General features: G+C 37.7%; 1 protein-coding gene across 2 annotated transcripts in view; it reads right to left on the minus strand.

The window, feature by feature from the left end:
* The window catches only part of MAP3K5 (mitogen-activated protein kinase kinase kinase 5), a 103,722-nt gene that overhangs the window by 35,421 nt on the left and 50,513 nt on the right, over nucleotides 1-17,788 (minus strand). For both annotated transcript variants that reach the window (XM_014263701.2, XM_005518470.3), the window contains 5 exons: nucleotides 16,631-16,801; nucleotides 12,536-12,648; nucleotides 6,354-6,513; nucleotides 4,352-4,505; nucleotides 1,851-1,958 (listed from right to left, as the gene is read on the minus strand). In XM_014263701.2, coding sequence (XP_014119176.2) covers nucleotides 1,851-1,958; nucleotides 4,352-4,505; nucleotides 6,354-6,513; nucleotides 12,536-12,648; nucleotides 16,631-16,801 — 706 coding nt within the window. The remainder of the gene's footprint in view (nucleotides 1-1,850; nucleotides 1,959-4,351; nucleotides 4,506-6,353; nucleotides 6,514-12,535; nucleotides 12,649-16,630; nucleotides 16,802-17,788) is intronic.

The following is a 17,788-nucleotide window of genomic DNA, read 5'->3' on the forward strand; positions in this document are numbered from 1 at the left end:
CCAAGCCTAAAAAGAAACTTTATTTTGCCTAAAAAGAAACCTACACGAAAATCCTACTTTAAGAGATATTAGGATTCTCCTAAAAAAATACTGTCAGGTAAGCATCAGAGGGAGAAAGGAAACCACTTAATATAAACACTTTGCCAGCAAAAAAACAAATGTCTGTGAAATGTCAATAAATTCAGACTGAAAACAGGAAGACTTAAGGTAAGGCCTTTTCACTTCACCAGCAGTATTCTACTCTTTGCTCTTCTAGAGTTGCAGTGGAATTCTCAAACCACTTTTCAGCATGATTGGTCTACTGTGAAACCCATACTAATAGAAAGAGTTTGATCACTTTGGGAAACATTATAAGGGGAGAGTGTCTGCAACAGAGGTGAACAGAACTCCACAGTCCAGAAAATTTCTTCTAGTCCTATGTTCCTTCTTACACTACAGTTAAGCCACTTAACAGAATGAAAAGTACTGTTTGGAGGTGAACTAAAGATATACACACAAAAAACTCCACAAAAGGAAAAAAAAGGAAAAGAAAAAGCATGTTCAAGTAGTCTCTAAATAGAATAAATTCTGAATACAGAAATACTTTCCAAATAGGCATTTTAGAATAGCAAGATTAAGTCTGTGGTTCTGACAAATAATTATTTACTGTATGGTAAATTTTTATTTTGCCCAAGAATTGCATACATTTATTTTTTAAATTATTCTCAGAGGCTGAGCCTACTTCAAAAAAGATCAGTCCGAATAAACCACAAATAAATAGAAACTTATTGGTCTAGGCAAACATTTCAGTTTGTTCTCTAAATATGGTATTTCAGCTGCCATTTACATTTTCTCATGAACTCAAAACAAAAATTGTAAACACTAGAGTGTCACTGTATTTTGTGTTCAAAAACGTTTCTCCTCTTACAGACTACTAGCGGGAAAGCTGAAGACTGGATTTTCCAGTGTTAGGTTAACGACTGGACCTGGTGATCTTGAAGGTCTTTTCCAATCTAAATGATTTCTACCTGAAAAACAGGTCTTCATTGTCCTATCCTGCAGGCAAACAAAATGCTGCTGTGGAAGAATGAACAGAGCTAGTTCTTACAAATCACAGCATCCCTGGTGTTTTGCCCCCAGCTGACTCAGTCTCCATTCACTCTTCATATACGCCTTCATTTTCCCTTGCTGTCTTCCTCTAAGGTTCTGTGATATCCTCCCTATCTTCCCTCTTACCAAGACTTTGCTTCCTAAACATCCCAGCATGTAATAACCATTCTAGGTTTTCCTCTCCACTTCCATCTCCAGATTTTCTAAGCTCCTTTCCAACTATGTCTGGCTGTCTCACACCTTAACATATAGAATTCTCAGAATTTTCCATTTCTAGAGCATCCATCTGTCCTTCTGCCGAATACTTCTTTGGCATTTGATTGATTCTGCTCCCATTTTAACATCCCAGTCTCTATTACTTTCATATGAAAGGAGGATCACAGCTGACACGTAAAACTCCAAGGGTAGGGAGAAGATAGTTCTGTAAGTATAAGTAATTTTATGCTACATTATTGGTATGATGACAGTAAATTGTCAATTACTTATGAAATCTGAAGGAACAGATTTTTGTGTATTATACAATGGCTCAAAATAACCTGAAGGAAAACACAAGTAATTTTGAAAAATGATAGGAAACAAAAGATCCATTGAAAATCAGGACAATCTTAAGCACAGCAGTACATCTCAGCATCTTCCTGTGTGTTACTTAAACACTTGTCTACTTTTCAGAATCATAATTAGATGCAACTGGTCACATGCTGCATGCCTTATGTACCATGTGTGCTTTTAAAGTGAGAAAAAAGTTACAACTACAAACATACCTTGTCATCAGGCAGCACATGCCAGATGGATACTGTCTTCTCCTCAGCTTCACTGTTTATGGAGAGATATGAGGGCTGATAGATTTTTGTTGGTTCTAATATTAAAACCTTGCCAAAAAAAATAATTTTCAATAGTTAGTGCAAAACTGGTAAAACTTCAAAAGGTATTGAAATCTGTTAAAACTCTTTCTTCAGTCATACTATAACAGGAAAAACAGGGAAATAATGAAAAGCAAGATTTTAGGTACTGGGCTAGTTTAGTGTGGCTGACAGTAATTTAAGATCAAAAAGAAAAAAAAAGCCAACTTTAATATTTTTACATAAGGCTATTATGTGTCAAGTGATAGCATGTATCAATTTTTCATAATTTTTTTTTTTTTAAATGTTAGGCTTTGAAATCTTTCCACCACAATTCAGTCTCCTGTAACGCCACTCTAGAATGCCTATCTCCTGTGTGGAGAAGATTCATGGTACACTTTATCATCTTTTGGTAGAAGCATATTTATTTGGGTGAAGCAGAGAAACAGATTGACCTAGAGCTAAACTGAACAGCTTTTGATTTAGACCACCATGCACCGTAGCCACCAGATCAAATTATTTTCTCAAAAGTAACAAGTACCATTGCAAGAGGCTGACAGCTAAAGAGTATAGAAAATGCTGTGGAATAAGTGAAACAAAAACAAGAAGCAATTTAAAAGATGTGAGATGAGATGCAACAATGATTGACTAGAGGAAGTCGCTCTACATCTATTTTAAAAAGTATATAAACACTGAAGTAGAAAGTCTTGGAGAGATAGATGACTTAGAGTGAAATCTAAGCCATGTCTCCTCCCTCAGAGTTGGTAAGCACAGAGATACACTGGAAGCAGTGCAGGGCTAAATTCTGAGAAGTCCCTACACTCTGTAAAGGATAAGCAGTGGGAATTAAAATGTGTTGCTTGGCATCTCCAGACACTTAAAATTTGTAAAATCTGATTTAAGCTACTTCACAAACTGTGGTCTTTATTCTTTAACAAGCTGTCCATTAACTGTGTCATTTCTTCTTCTAAAGGCCAAAGTGATGACACTGATGTTACCAGGTAAGAGAGTAACTAACAGCTAAGCTAGTGCCCATGGACAGTGGAGCTCTTAAGTTCAAGCTTTCAGAATACACAGAACAATTCACAATATGGAAATATGAAAAAAGCTTCTTTTATAATAAATTAATTGTTATCTGGGAGGAGGAGGGAAAATAAAGTTGCTAATTTTCATTTTGTTTTCTTGTTGAACTGTGTGATTTTCATTCTGAACAGGCACAGGTAGAATTTTTGTATTATGAGAAATTCCATATGTCTGTCTGCAACACCAGTGCAAGTCAGGCCACAAAATCACAGAATAGTCTGAGTTGGAAGGGACACAAAAGGATCACTGGACAGTTATTGGGACAGTTTTATAAGTCAGAGCCTTATTTAAGTATTTAATTGAAATATTCCATCATCAAAAATCTAAAAGGATCATGCCGATCAGAATATCTAAAATCTAAAAGGATTATTGGAATCAGAAGATTCAAAATATCTTTTGTTCCCCTGCAAAACTTTCTACCTGTTCTCATCAGAAAAGGAAAACCAGGCTCTTTAGATAGTCTCATGTTATTTTTACTTTACTGCCTCAAGCTCTTGCTTGAAGACATTGAAGTCTTCCTAACAGTTTGTTATCAGATTTACACATGGAAAGGAAAAGAACTGTACAAAACAACCTGTTTGCACTTTGACTATCTGGGAAACAATAGCAATTGCTATTTAAGACAAAAAGCTGCTTTTGCTGATGGTTAACTAAAAGGAGTACCCAAGACATTATTTCCTGGACATATACAGTTAATATGTACAGAAAACATACACTTTCTTACAGTATACTTTCAAGACAGCACTGGGGCATCTAATAAAAATTCTCAGCAAAATGTTAGTGGAAGAAATCAGAAATAAACATACATATACATACTTATTGTGCCATGTTGTTGAAATTCACTTCCTAGTAGCTGGAACAATAAATTTCTGACTGTTTGGGCTGATTTTTAACCTCTGAAAAGGCACAGTCTTATCTAGCAGTAGAGTAAACAAAGCCTGCTGAGCTAGAAAACTACTAAAATTAATTATCTTTTTTTTCAAAACCCAGTATAGTTAATATATAATCACCTGGAGTACACTGTAAAAGTTTGTTTTAGAAGTATATCCATTGGTAGCAAACAATAAATACCAAAATTCTTTCTTGACTTTTTTCCTCATTACTTTTGTATGGAACACATTGTACAATGCCATTGCACTCACATGCATTCAATTAAGATCAATCTAGGATGCAGGCCAAATACATTTCTTCTGGACAAACAGTTTACTGTCTGGCCACCTAAAAAGAAGCAGTGCTTTGTGCTCATTTCCTTTACATCATAATTTGTTTTTAAAAAACCCATCCCCCAAAAATACTACCCAAAAAAAAAGTCTCCAAGACCCAACAAAACAGCCACTTACTGGAAATCGAACTACAGTCACATCTGTCTTTGTGGCTTCAACAAGGAAGTCCATCCAGAAATCCACAAGTTCCTGTTTGGCTGTATGTTGCTCTGGAGTCATTTTCTTAAAATGCTGATATATCAAAATAGTCTCTACAATAGACTTCAGGTACCTGTGACCATCCAAACATACACAGATAATAAATTCAGTACAGTTTGTAAGCAGTAATGTCTCTACCTTTGTCTCTACTCCTACAGCTGAAGTATTCACCATTGCAACACCAAGGTTGCCAGCAACATTTTGCATCTCTAGGATTGCTTTTCATAATAACAATTCCCATCTAGAACTGGAAACATAGCTGCTAAATGAGGCAACTGAAATATGAAAGAGTCCTGGAACACTCCTTCCTACCCATATTCCTAATACCATATACTGTCTTCTATTTTAAACCAAGAAAATCTCATGAAATAGCTAAATCTTCTACCTAAAGACAAAACTGAGCCTATGGACAACAGCAGTGCTGAATGTTTCTCCTAAATGCAGTTCATCCCTCTCTTTGTTGTTCTATGTTTTGGGGCTGATTTATGGGGCTTCTGATAACATTGCTTTCTCTTGGCATTTTTGAAAAAAAGTTTGGAAACAGTAATGAGATATACATGCTAGAAGAGGATTTATCACTGCTATCATTTATCACAGTTGCGCTATTCATGGAAACTTTTGTTTCACCCTCAGAGGGTCTTTAGTGAACATTTCCATAGCTATGCAATTTCCAATTATCCTTCTTGGGCTATCAGGATAGCTGGCTTAAGGTACTGTGTCTACTCCTGTTTGCACCAAGTGGGCCCTGCTATAAAGCAGGCAACAGACTGGGAAGGAATTGCTCACAGGAGAAATTCTTCATGAAGCACAAATGAGTGAGCTGTATTTTCAGAGTTTAATCCACAGACTTAAACCCCAAAGGCACTGGGGTACATAAAATCCTGACAACCAGGCACTCATAAACTCCAGAAAATTTTACCAGGAGACTTCCAGAGAGTGCTATCCAGCTTCTTAGTAAAATATACACATAGTAAAAATGGAAAACCTTGCAAACAAATACACTGTAGAAAGCATTTATGAAATATTTTGCCTGAAAATTAGAGTTTTAAATTCTGACATTTTCTATGTTATGTCAATACAGAAGTTTAGCATTTCTGTATTTTAGTATCTCTCTGATCACATTCTGGAGGCACACTCTATCCTTTATAAAAAGATAAGAATACCTATGTGTGATGTTTGCTCTTATAATTACCAGAGTGACAACTTTTTTAGTCAGAAAGGAGTCTTGGTTCTCCCCACCTAAGATGATCCCAGCCCTTAATGAGTAGGTGACTGGTCCTTAATTGCTGCCTATATCTACAGCAGTTGCCTGCTGTCACAGCACACATCTCTTGGCCTTTGCATATGTTGAGATGTTGAGTTTACAGGGTTGCCTTTAACCCTGGATTTATGACCTTTCTGTTAACTGGACTTTGATTTGCAGTCTTCTCAACCATGACAAGATGTAGCTTGCACCATACAGGTCATTTGTATTCAGTTCCTAAAACAACTGGTATGTGCCCTAAACAATATTTAAAGGTACAGCCAGGCCTCCCTAGCTAAGCTGTCTTCATTCCCCAAAACCTTCAGGCTGTTATGACTAAACTCACAAGCCACCACCACTTCTCTTCAGCAATGTAACTTCAAGCAGCTCCACCTTTCTCCTTTGCCCTCAGAAGAGCTTGAAGTCCATGATGAATCTGCCCTTCTCACACATCAAATTAAAGATCCATATCAGATCTACCCCTGAATAAGGGCAAAAGGGGAAGAGAGTCCCTTAGCTGGATGAAAGTACAGCAAAATAATACACACAGAGTAAAATCTGTTAAAAAACACAAAATGTATCATCTCCTGTCAGCTGAACACAGTGTCTAACGTGAAAGCTCAGGGAGTCCAATGTTTTAAAACACAGGAATGTACGTGGCCTTGTTTACCACCTTACCATGCTGGTGCCTTTAGTTTAAACAGCTTTTCTGAAGCCTGGATCACTCTTATATGATCATTAGCCAACATACTGGCCCCCAAGAAAGATCCCACTTCCCAATAGCTTTGCAGTTTCTCCAAGCTCCCTTTTTTACCAAGCAGGCTGCTGATCTTTACTCCTGTAGCAAAGAGAATAACAAGTCACAAGAATTTGTATTAATGAAATTTTAAAAGAACCATTTTCCTTATTCAAAATCTATTAATTGCTTACATTACTATACTCTCTCCATTTTGATAAAATAAGATGGAAATCATACTTACCACTTAATGAGATATGCCTTCCAAAAACCCTAATTGGTTGAAGATTTTTTCCCCACCCCCTCTTCCTACAGGCTTCTCAAGAAAGGAACTTTAAGACATCACTGTCAGGACAAGGCCACAGTCAGATTACCTATGTTCTTGCATGGACCTCATCTGTAAAGGTAAATTGGGGCCTTAGGCTACACAACATAGCTGCAAAAACTTAACAGATGCTGAATAAGGCACCTATTATGTTTTTTTCTGCTTTGTTTTTTTGACTTACAAGCCCCAAGCCCCAAACTTACCTTTATAGACAAGGTCCCATGCAGAAGGAACAGATGATCCACTGGGCTTCTTCCAGCAGTGATGTTCTTTAAACTGCCGCAAGTCCTACCCCAATGAAAGACATCTATTAATATTCACAAGTCCCCCAGTAACTCAAGACTACGGAGAGCCTCAGGTTTTGTTTTGACTTGCTTAGTTTTTCTGAGAACTACAGGCTCCCCTGTGGCCTTCAGGATGAGTTTTAGTTCATATGAGCTGCTACATATAGCTAACATGAGATATGCTACACCATCCCCCGCAAAAAAACCCCAACAATTTTCAGCTTACACAACAAGCTACTCCACCACTGTAGTCTTTTATTCACTTTTCCCACACTACTCCACTATGACAGTTTCTCTCCCACATTATCTTCCATCGTCCTTGATATTTGGGCTGAGTATTCACAAGAAATTTCAATGCAACTGTTGATCTTGTTTTTTTCCTTAACCTTCCTTGAGCAGCTAGCAGACTAAACTTCATGGTGGAAGCAGTAATAAATATTATCAAAATGGGTATCATTACATAAGCTACATTTCAGCCTACAAAGTTTATCATGTTTTATCTTATTGCTTATATTTTTATGACATCAATGTTAGGTAATAAAGGCTTTTAAAAATGCCATAGATGCTACAAAGTATCTCTGATCTGCCTGAGAAATGTTGCAATGTACATCATCCTCCATCAACTCCACAAGGTACATGGTGACCATCTCTGCAAGGCTTTAAGCCAGGGTGCTACACACATTCACACTGTCAAAGAGACCACTTGAAAATGTACACCTGCACTAGTCAGTGGAGGATATAATAAATAATAATAAACCTGAATGCTATACAGAAAACAGCGTAAACGGAAAAAATTAATCTCCCCCAGGACTTTAGAGTAACACTCCTCAGCAATATCTACAAAGGCCAAAGGGCTCTACTAGAATGTCTAAAACATTTGCATGCATTTGATAGCAACACACAAGAAAAGACAGACACCTACTAACTTCCACAGACTTTTAATGTGACTTCATCACAAGGGATGTAAGGAACTGGTATCATGGGGATACATGGATCATTTCAGTTGGACATGCCTTTGTTGGGGGAAGAGGAAAGGGAGGAATTCAGCTGTGCATAGGGCCTTTGCCAAGCACTGGGTGACAGCACACACAGTTGCAGTGGCCACTGACCAGCTAACACAGGCCATTTGTCACAGCAAGCAGCAGCCCCAGTCCCTGTTTCACAGGCAGACATGCTCTGCCACGCTTCCCTGCATCTGCCAGGACACACCATCTGTGTGAGCCCTTCTGTGCTCCAGATGTGGCAACAGAGCTAAAGCAAGGTACAAACTGAGTGTGTGGGTCTGATGAAGAGTACAGCTCACGAGGGGAGGGATCTGCATTACTGGCTGGCAGGGAGAGGTGTTTGTTGGGAGGGTAGGACTGCTGACAGCAACCATTTTGAGTCCCAGCTCAGTAAGGGAGACATAGAAAGACAGGGGGAGAAAGGGTGGACGTGCAGAAGTACCTCAGGACACCAAATTTGGGAATCATTACTGTCATGTGTCCTGGATAAAGTGGAAGTTTTACCCAAGTATTCTGTTAAGTGGATCCTACTACCTTAGAGAAGAAAACACCACCTTCTCATCAAGATCTTCTGAGAAAGGTGAGGTACTTGCTGCTAAAACTCACTCTGGTTTGCTGGCCATCCTCTGCAAAGCTCATCTACAAAGTTACTCATCCCTGAAAGGCAAGTTACTTATCCCTGAAATGCAGTTGCTTTGTTATGACATTAGCAAGAGGTTCAGAAGACTTTAACTCCAATTTAAAGAACTTGAGGGGAAACAATTGTTTTGAAACGAAAACTTGTAAAGTGAACCTCCATGAATTTAATTCTGAGTTCATGGTCTCCTTTAAAAGATTTTTGAGAGTATAAGAAAATCTAGGCAAAGTCAAGACATTCTCTCCTTCCATGATAAACTTGGCATTCACAAGGGGAGGAGAAAAAAGCAGCAGCTGAATTCCAGTATATTTTATCAAAAATATTTTGCCTTTAGAACAAATGAGCCAAAACAAAGGAACCATTAATACCAGAAAAGCCTTTGTTTTTATAATACTAAGAATATACCCATAGCTTGTGATGAAAATGAGATACAGTAAGAAGATATTACCAGTTAAGTATTGCTATGACAGCTTTACAAGTAAACTGCTTTCCTTGCTCAATTATTGACAGAACAATTCATATTACAGGATCCTTTGTGTGTCAAAGTTGTACAGCCTGCAGAGATCATAACTGACAATGCAGATCACAGCATTTCTGTTCTGGTCTCAAAGTTTTTTGTATGCTTAAGAAAGCAATACTACGCAGAAAATAGAAGGAGGGTTTTTATTAATGCTCCATTTGCTCATTTTGTTGTGAACTATTATCTGACAAGTACAGGTAAGATTTTTTAGAAGGCAAATTTTCTGATCTGCTGCAGATTGGTAAAAATTCTCATGGATTTATTTTTACTGGCGTTATTACAATATTGCCAATGTAATCAGATATGCATCTCCTAATTACAGTATCATGCACCCTCTGAAGAACTGATAATGACTACATCCTTTCCTACACCTTTCCCAAACTAGCAGTATAATTTCCATATAACCTGGACTGAAGTTGACCAGATTGTTCTTGCTTCTCTCCTGATCTCCCAGCAGAAAACAGAACTTCTCTAACTTCTATGTACTACAGATAATACTGTGGGTGGACACTGAACAGAAAGCACCGCTTGTCAAATTTAACTACTGCTAAAAAATGGCCTTGCACACACAGATCTAGACAAGAGGTGACGTCAAAAGAATTACACACATGTAAGAGATAGTTAGGACCAGAAAAAAATCAAAACATTTTCCCATACCACCTATGTGATTTTGCCTGATTTTGTTTGTTTTTGTTTAACTGCAGACAAAGAAAATACTAAATTATCCTCAGAATCTAGCGTAACTCCAGCCATCTGAAAAACCTTGCACAAAGACCATTGTAAGATCTTGCACCTGGGAAAACATAATCTGGGAGTGCAGTGCAGGGATCTACTCCACTGGGAAGCAGCTCTGTGAAAAGGGACCTGGGGGCCCCGAAAAGCAAGCAGCTGAATATGAGTGAACAGTGTGCTTCTTCAGCAAAGAAACCCAATGGGATGTATCAACTGGGGCATCACTAGGAGGGATAAAGAAGCCATTATCCCACTCTATTCAGTGCTTGCCAGGGCACTCCTGGAATAATGTGTTCAGTTTTGGTTTTCACGATACACAAAAGATGTGGACAGCTGGAGAGGGTCCAGAGAATGGCCACAAAGATGAAAAAAGGATGGGAAGCCTGCCATATGAGGAAGAGCTGGGCTTGTTCAGCCTTGAAGAACAGGCTTAGGGAAGCTTTATCCATCCAGCGGGTAAAGGGTGGCTACAAAGAAGATGGAGACTCCCTTTTAACAAGGAGTCACAAGGAAAAGAAAAAGGGTGATAGGTACAAATTACTACTGGGGACTTTACAACTGGACACAAGATGGAAATTTTTCAAAATTTGAAGAATCAGCCCTTGGAATCATCTCCCAGGGAAGCAGTGGATTTGCTGACGCTGGACATATTTAAGGTTCAGCTGGACAGGGTGCTGGGTCATCCTGTCTAGAGTGTGCTTTTCCAAAGAAAGTTGGTAGCAGATGATCCTGGTGGTATTTTCCAAACCAGCATTCTGTGATTCTATGAATAGTGACCACAGTCTTATCAACAAGAAATAAATTACTTATGACACACATAGGGTCTATACTATAAATGCATTTGAAAACATGTTTGAAAATAGCTGAGTCAGTCTGACCAGACTAAAAGTATTTTGACAATATTTCCCATAACAAAAAAGAAAGATGGGCACCAGTAGCTAACAGGAGGGGTTGCTATATCAAGGGTTTCCAGCAGACACCAACTAAATATTAACATAAGACAGGCAAACAAACACACAAACAAACCACCTAAGGAACAGAATACTTCTGCACTAAATAATTCATCAGCTGGGGATGGAACCTTATGTAAGAATGAACATTAATTTCTGTAATGGTCTCAATACAAACAATAGGGAAAACAACACTGGACAAACTCGTAAGAAGAAGAAATAGCACACAAATTTCAGTCAAATTAATTTGTACAGATCTAGTTGGCTGTAGTCTGTATGCAATTCAGACATATCTTTATAATTGAAGGATTCATATTGAACTACACAAAAAATATAATGCAGCTCCATTAAACTACCTAGTTTAAAGTTAGGCCTGCAAGTGAGTATTTGTAAATGCTATGCAATATGTAGAACATATCTTCTTACCTCCTACTCTGATTCTACACAAGATTCAAATTTCAGCATAAGGTGTGGAAGTATTCTATGCCAACCAAAAAGCAAAATCTCACCCATCACAGAAGGGCAAACACAGTAGTTGGGGCAACTCTACGCAGCCTCACACATCCAAATTAATACCTTCATTCACACCTGAGAATTTAAATTTCACTTCCACTGTTTATGAGAAAGCAATCATCTCACTCTGACCTTCATACTCAGAATTACCCAGGAAATTACTTCCAGACATGCAGTGCACACCAACTTCGAAGTGCAGTGGCTGAATACAGATACATTTGGTGGAGTGAAAAAAAAATAGTTTCTTTCTCACTTGACAACCTTCTCAGGAGAAATAAAGATAAAAAAAGACTTTACATAAAGTCAAGAATTTTACAAATTCATGGAGAAGAGCACCAAATGCATATTACAACATTCAGTCCTTTCCCCCAAATCTTCCCTGAATGTATTATAGACTAATACTGAGTTTTCACTCTTTCCAGATCCAGAAAATCACAAACAAAATCATAAACAAAATTATCTTAATTCTTCCTTCTTAAATAAGAAACTTTTTATGACAAGACATTGAGACCAGGTTGGTGAGACATTGGACCAGGTTGCCCAGGGAAGTGAATATCTCTTTGCTGGAAATGTCCAAGGTCAGTATGAACAAACTGTTCTAGTGAAAGATATCTATGCCCACAGCAGGGGCTTGGACTAGATGGTCTTTAAAAGGTCCCTCCTCCAACCCAAACCACTGTTATTCTATGATTCTATGAATACAGACATTCTGAAGCCTTTAAGAATGTATCAGAAGAGAAATAGTCTTCTCTCAACCCAACCCAAACTGAAGTCAAGTGCATTTCCACAGTCTTAGGATGGAAACTTCTCATCCATATTCCCTCCAGGGTTTGTGTTTGTTTGTTACGAAGAGTGCTAGTTGGAACTGGATTCCCATTTCAGGTACTCCTGTTTCACACAAATGATGCCTTTACAAAGAAGCTCAGTTTTTACTAAACTTTGGTAACCAGTTAGGACTTTGACACTGAAACCAGGTCTTCATGACAGCACTCACCTGAAGTCAGGTGGGATCAGCAGTTGTGTGAGACCAACTTAAATATTCACATACTCTCTATCAAAGCATTCTCATACAACCATCAGATTTGCCCCCTGTAATGGTGGGTGGTAGTGTACTTTCACTAGAACGTGATTTCACCATGAATTTGTAAGTTATAATTACCAACTTTCCGCAGCTCAAAAGAAGTATCAAAGCAATGTCCAGCTGCCAGGAGGAGTACTGCATAATTAATTCCTGCTGGTAACGTTGGCTCTGACTCAAACGCCTTCTTGAACCTAGAAAAACAAACATTCAAGCTTACTTTCTAAATAATTCATTCTAGTTGGGGCACCATTACAGTTCTAGGTAATTTAAGAGCTTATCTTCTGTTTAGGCAGCAAGAATCCATAGAAGCAAAAATATTTTGCCGTTTTCCACACATTCTTTGTGGTTATTTTTAGGAGTCTGTTATTTACACATCCTCCTCCCATTTCCTTTCCCCCCACACAACAAGCACAGACCCTGCTCATCCATCGCAGTAAAAGTACCCCAGTAAAACTGCAGTATCTTACAATATTTTCTTTAAGATCAAATAAGACAGAATAATACTATCAGTTTGCAAAAGACCTGTTTCAGAGATACATTTATTAATAAGCTCATTAATTTAGTCTTTAATATATTAATTTTCATTGACTTGAAACATTAGATTTTATTGTGGACCTGCTACAATGGCACACAGTGATATCAAAATGCTTAAGCACAGAAGCAAGTTATACAAGAATATACCCCACCTTTAGCTATGATCTCAGCTACTCCAAATTTCATTCTTTACTGAGTGTCTTATTGACACTGTCCTTATGAGTTCACATAAAAAAGGACTATACCAGATTGCATTCTCCTCAAGAAAAACTGAGCAATCAAGAGAAACAGCAGAGGCATTCACCTAGGCTCAACTTTGTCCTAAAAGAAGTGAAGGTGCCTCACACAAACACAGCACACACTGTCCTCATACTACCAATGCAAGCAGCTGTGACAACAGCAACAGGACATCTACAGTGTTTAGATTTACTCTTCAGAATAAGTTTTATGAATATACACACATATTCACACCTCCATAGGAAGAAGGCAAAGACTACTATCGTATGTGAGTTAAGGAGCACAAGAAATCCAGTAAACAAAACTCACTACAGCAAAAGTAGTGAAGTTTAAAGTTACTTTCTAAAGGATGAAAAAAATTCAGACAAACAAATGGAATACATTTTTAAAAATTAAGCAGGTTGTGAGATATGTATATAAGGAAGGAAAGAAAAACAATCTGTGCAAAACCTAAGGATTTGACTTCTAGACCATGCTTTGACATGCAAGAAAAGCTAAGGCATTTTTGTCCCACCAGGCCAAAAATACAGCTGGTTTTTAATTTGTTTGCTTGTTGGTTTTTCTGCTCTAATGACTAATGACTTTGCATGCTTTCACATAAGTTCTGCTCTCCAAAACCGTAAGATAGGCTTCTCTTTAATCTGCTACATATACATGCTTTTTCATACTTCAGCTGCCCACCTCCAAAGAACTTAATCATTAGACAGGCGCCTACTGTTCTGAAGAAAAGCAAGAAAAGCAGAGAGCACTAGATCTTTTTCTTTCATCATCTGCAATTTTCTCTTTTACTGTGAGTTACAAAGAAGTGATGAAGAAAGTACATACAAAATATTTTTGGCTCACTTCAAAAATCCCCAACCAACACATACACACGCAACCTAACAACAAAAAACAAAACAAAACAAACAAACAAACAATACCAAAAAAACCAAACCAACCAACAAAGGAAAGAAAAAAGAAAAACAAACAAAAAACCCAACCAAACCAAAAAAAACCCACAAAAATCTGCCAACTAAACAGGACAACACTCTCATTGGTTCTAAGTATATACATCTAAGAGAAGCCCTCTAGCTGGCATTATCTGTTTGGAGACATAGTGATGTTGGGAACTGGATCACCTTTTCTGCCCTAGAGCTCTTCCATGCTGTAATTCTCATGCAATACAAAAAGGACAGAGAAAAGATTGACAGTAGAAGAAGAAAAAGCCTTGGAAATTAGTATTTTTGTTCCAATACAAGAGAGACTGTACTTTTGGAAAAATGTTGCAGTTGCTGACATTTGAGAAAATGTTGCAGTGCAGACACTGAATTAGGGAGGTAGCAGTGAAAAGATATGAATAAAGACTTGGTAGCTTTGGTAAGTCTGATTCATACTGTCGGTGTGAAACAAGAAAATGACAGTTAATAATTACTCTTTCATTTATTCTCTCATATTTATATGAAAGGTGTCTTTTATTCTGCTAGTTGTCAGAAAAGCACATTGTTGGTTAGGTTTTTTTTAACTGGAATAGACTAAAGTACCTTGACATCACTAGTTGTTGCAAAACCAATGCTTTGGTTCTGCTGCCAACTTCTCATTATCTCATGCAATTCACTATACTTATCTTACATCCTTATTTTTCTAAGGCTGAGATAATAACCTTTATCTTAACATAACATAGTGCTGCCATGGAGGCACTGCTCCTGCACACACCTTGTCCTGTTGTGGCCTGCTGTAACACTAGAGTAGGCCTGCTCTGTTCTAAGAGCTTTCCACTGAGTTATGAGTCAGCCTTTCAGCATGTCATGTCGGCTGCATGACTAACACTAGAAACTCCAATCAGTATCCAGTATAAAGTACAAACCAAAAGCAACTGGACCATCCGGTACAGCTTCCGGCCAAACTCCAGCTTGGCTCAACAGAGTCCTCCTTCTTTTGTGGCAGGAGGCTCACAGAGCATTCTGTATTGGGTCTCACTTGCCAGAGACTTCAGGGATTACTTAGGGGCTGGCTGGCCAGCACCCTACCCTGTGCAGGAGCTGTCAGCCCCTTTCCTAAACTGGAATGCCTGCAATCACTTCCTGCCATCAGATCCATGATTATCATGATTGCTAAGATGCGTTTATTCAAAGTGTGTTAAAATGGCTACATGAACTCACCACTGTTATACATATAATCATTCTTGGTTCAATTATGTTTGACGATATCAAAGTTTATCTGTTCATAAGGCACTATAAATAAGGAGAAAGCAAGATGTACAACAGCAAGAGTAATTCATATTTAATTTAGTCTGTAATAATGCCTAAAATTTGTATATAGAACTACACTTGTCTTTTTATCATGTTCATGACATTAGCAAAATGCAATGTTTACAAAATACCCCTGAAAGCTTTTTACAGGCTTTGCACTTTACAGGAAACTAAACTTTTCTTTAATCCAAAGTTATGCTAGGAGGGATGACAATAATACATTGCATTCCTGTTATTTCAACATCTTTTAAAAGTCCAGTAAGAATTGCCAAACTGTAAAGTACAGAAGTTATAAAGCAGCATTTGTATTCTGAGGCTATAACTGGTAAATAATTTTATCTTTTAAGAGACACAGTTCTAAGCTGAAGTTTACTGAAAACAAGGGATAAATAACAAAGCAAGAAGAAAGCTTCCCATTTTAAGCATTTGCTTCAACAAGCAGCTGATGCACACAAGACCTAAGATGTGATGCACAGGACACATAAATGCAGACTGCTGTATCCTCATCTGAATGCAGAAAAGCAGCTCATCCTGACAGAAGTCTAGGATGACAACCCATGCCTTCATTTTCTAACCTCTTCCATGTAACAGTGACTTAGTGCATTTCAAAAGCTTTGTCTTGTCTCTAAAATGAGGATAAGAATTTATGTATTATTGACTACTTATTGTGTTCTTTTTTGATTACTGATGCTACTGTAGTCCACTGCAACATGTGTATACTGTACGATGATCCTGGGGTGATAAAACTTTTGTCTGCAAGTATGGAATAGTCATATTGGTTGTGAGTTAAACCTCTAAGCCTTGCCAGCTAATATCTATCAGATTCCATTCATGCCAATCAATTCATGACTGGTTATTTCTGGCCCAGATGCCTAAGAATAATCAGTAAACAGGAGACTTCATATTTGGGAAAAATTAGGAAAATACACTCTGATGAGTTTAGTTTACACCTAAACTTCAGGTCTCTGAGGCACTTCAAGAATTTTGCAGAATGAGAAGTGTGAACAACATAAATCTCTTATTCTCAGCAAATAAGCGAGGAAGTTTAGAAGATTCAGTCTATCCCCTAAGGATGCCAAATATTTGGAAAGAAAAACTGTTTAAACATATTTTTGTTCAAGGAATATTTTCCCAAAGCTAACAAAATGACATAGACCAGGAAAACAGTACTCACCAGAAAGTTCCTTTGTCCCTGCTTTCTATATCTATGAACCCAGATTCCAAAAACATGTCCTTGTAAATCCGACCAACCAGGCAGTACATATCTGACGCTACTTGGTCTTCCTGCTCTACAAGGGGAATCATTATTTCTAGGGCTTTCCGTCTGTCTCCAGGCAGATTTCTCCTGTTGAAAATAATAATTTTGATTAAAAAACCAACACAGTTAACAAGAAATAATTTTTCATTATCATTTTTATATAGAGACATATGATTTCATCCATGTAAAATGACAGATAGACACAATGGACAATGTTACAAAATGGAAAAATATGAACCTTGATTTCACATCTAGTATTTCTTTCATCATAATTCATGCTCTAAAGGAAAAAATGTTCTATCTTGTGTTTGTGATTTTACTTTTTGTATACATTTTGACTGTGAAGCAAAATGCCCAAAAAGCACAAACCAGATTGAACTCCCATGATAGGAAAAGGTTAGGAGTAAAGCCAATAGGGCAATATTAAAATAAGTACTTCAGACAAATAAACCACATAATTGCAAGTATTAGACACTTCCTGGTGAGTCATAGTTTTGATACATACATCATTCAGTATCAAAAGTTTACAATTTTAACGTGTTTGTGTACTGAACAATCAAATTACTCCCTTTTCAACACTTCCACATCTTGTATTGACTATCACTAATCCAGATTAATGAATTTTATGAGAACAAAACCAGTACAGCAAAGAATGTTTTGCAACAAGGATTATTTACACTTAGCTGGTCTTCAGAGACAGAGGTCCCTAGTTTTATTTCTGTTTACTTTTCCATCATCAATGCCCTCACACTTTCTTGATTTAGGTCAGACTAATCCTGACTAATTGAGCTGCTCCATCCTTCCGTACTAGTGACCTGGTTTAGAAGCAAGAGACACATTTTTTTCGCAGCAAAGATTCAGAAGAGTGGAGTATTCCAGACCTGCCTCAGCTCACAAAATATCCTCTGTCAGCCCAGTAAGGAGAAAGTTACAATTAGCCAAAGTAATTCCTTCTTGGCACAGCCAAGCATGAATATTTTCATGGCTGTCATGGTTTCTAGTTTAACGGTCAGTCTGGAGAAGAGAGGAATAGGAAAATCTCATCTGGACTCCTCTGGAGGTACTGTGTAGATC

Source organism: Pseudopodoces humilis, chromosome 3 (assembly GCF_049639895.1).
Source record: "Pseudopodoces humilis isolate 2021_Gansu_Grassland_sample_001 chromosome 3, ASM4963989v1, whole genome shotgun sequence".
NCBI lineage: Eukaryota > Metazoa > Chordata > Aves > Passeriformes > Paridae > Pseudopodoces > Pseudopodoces humilis.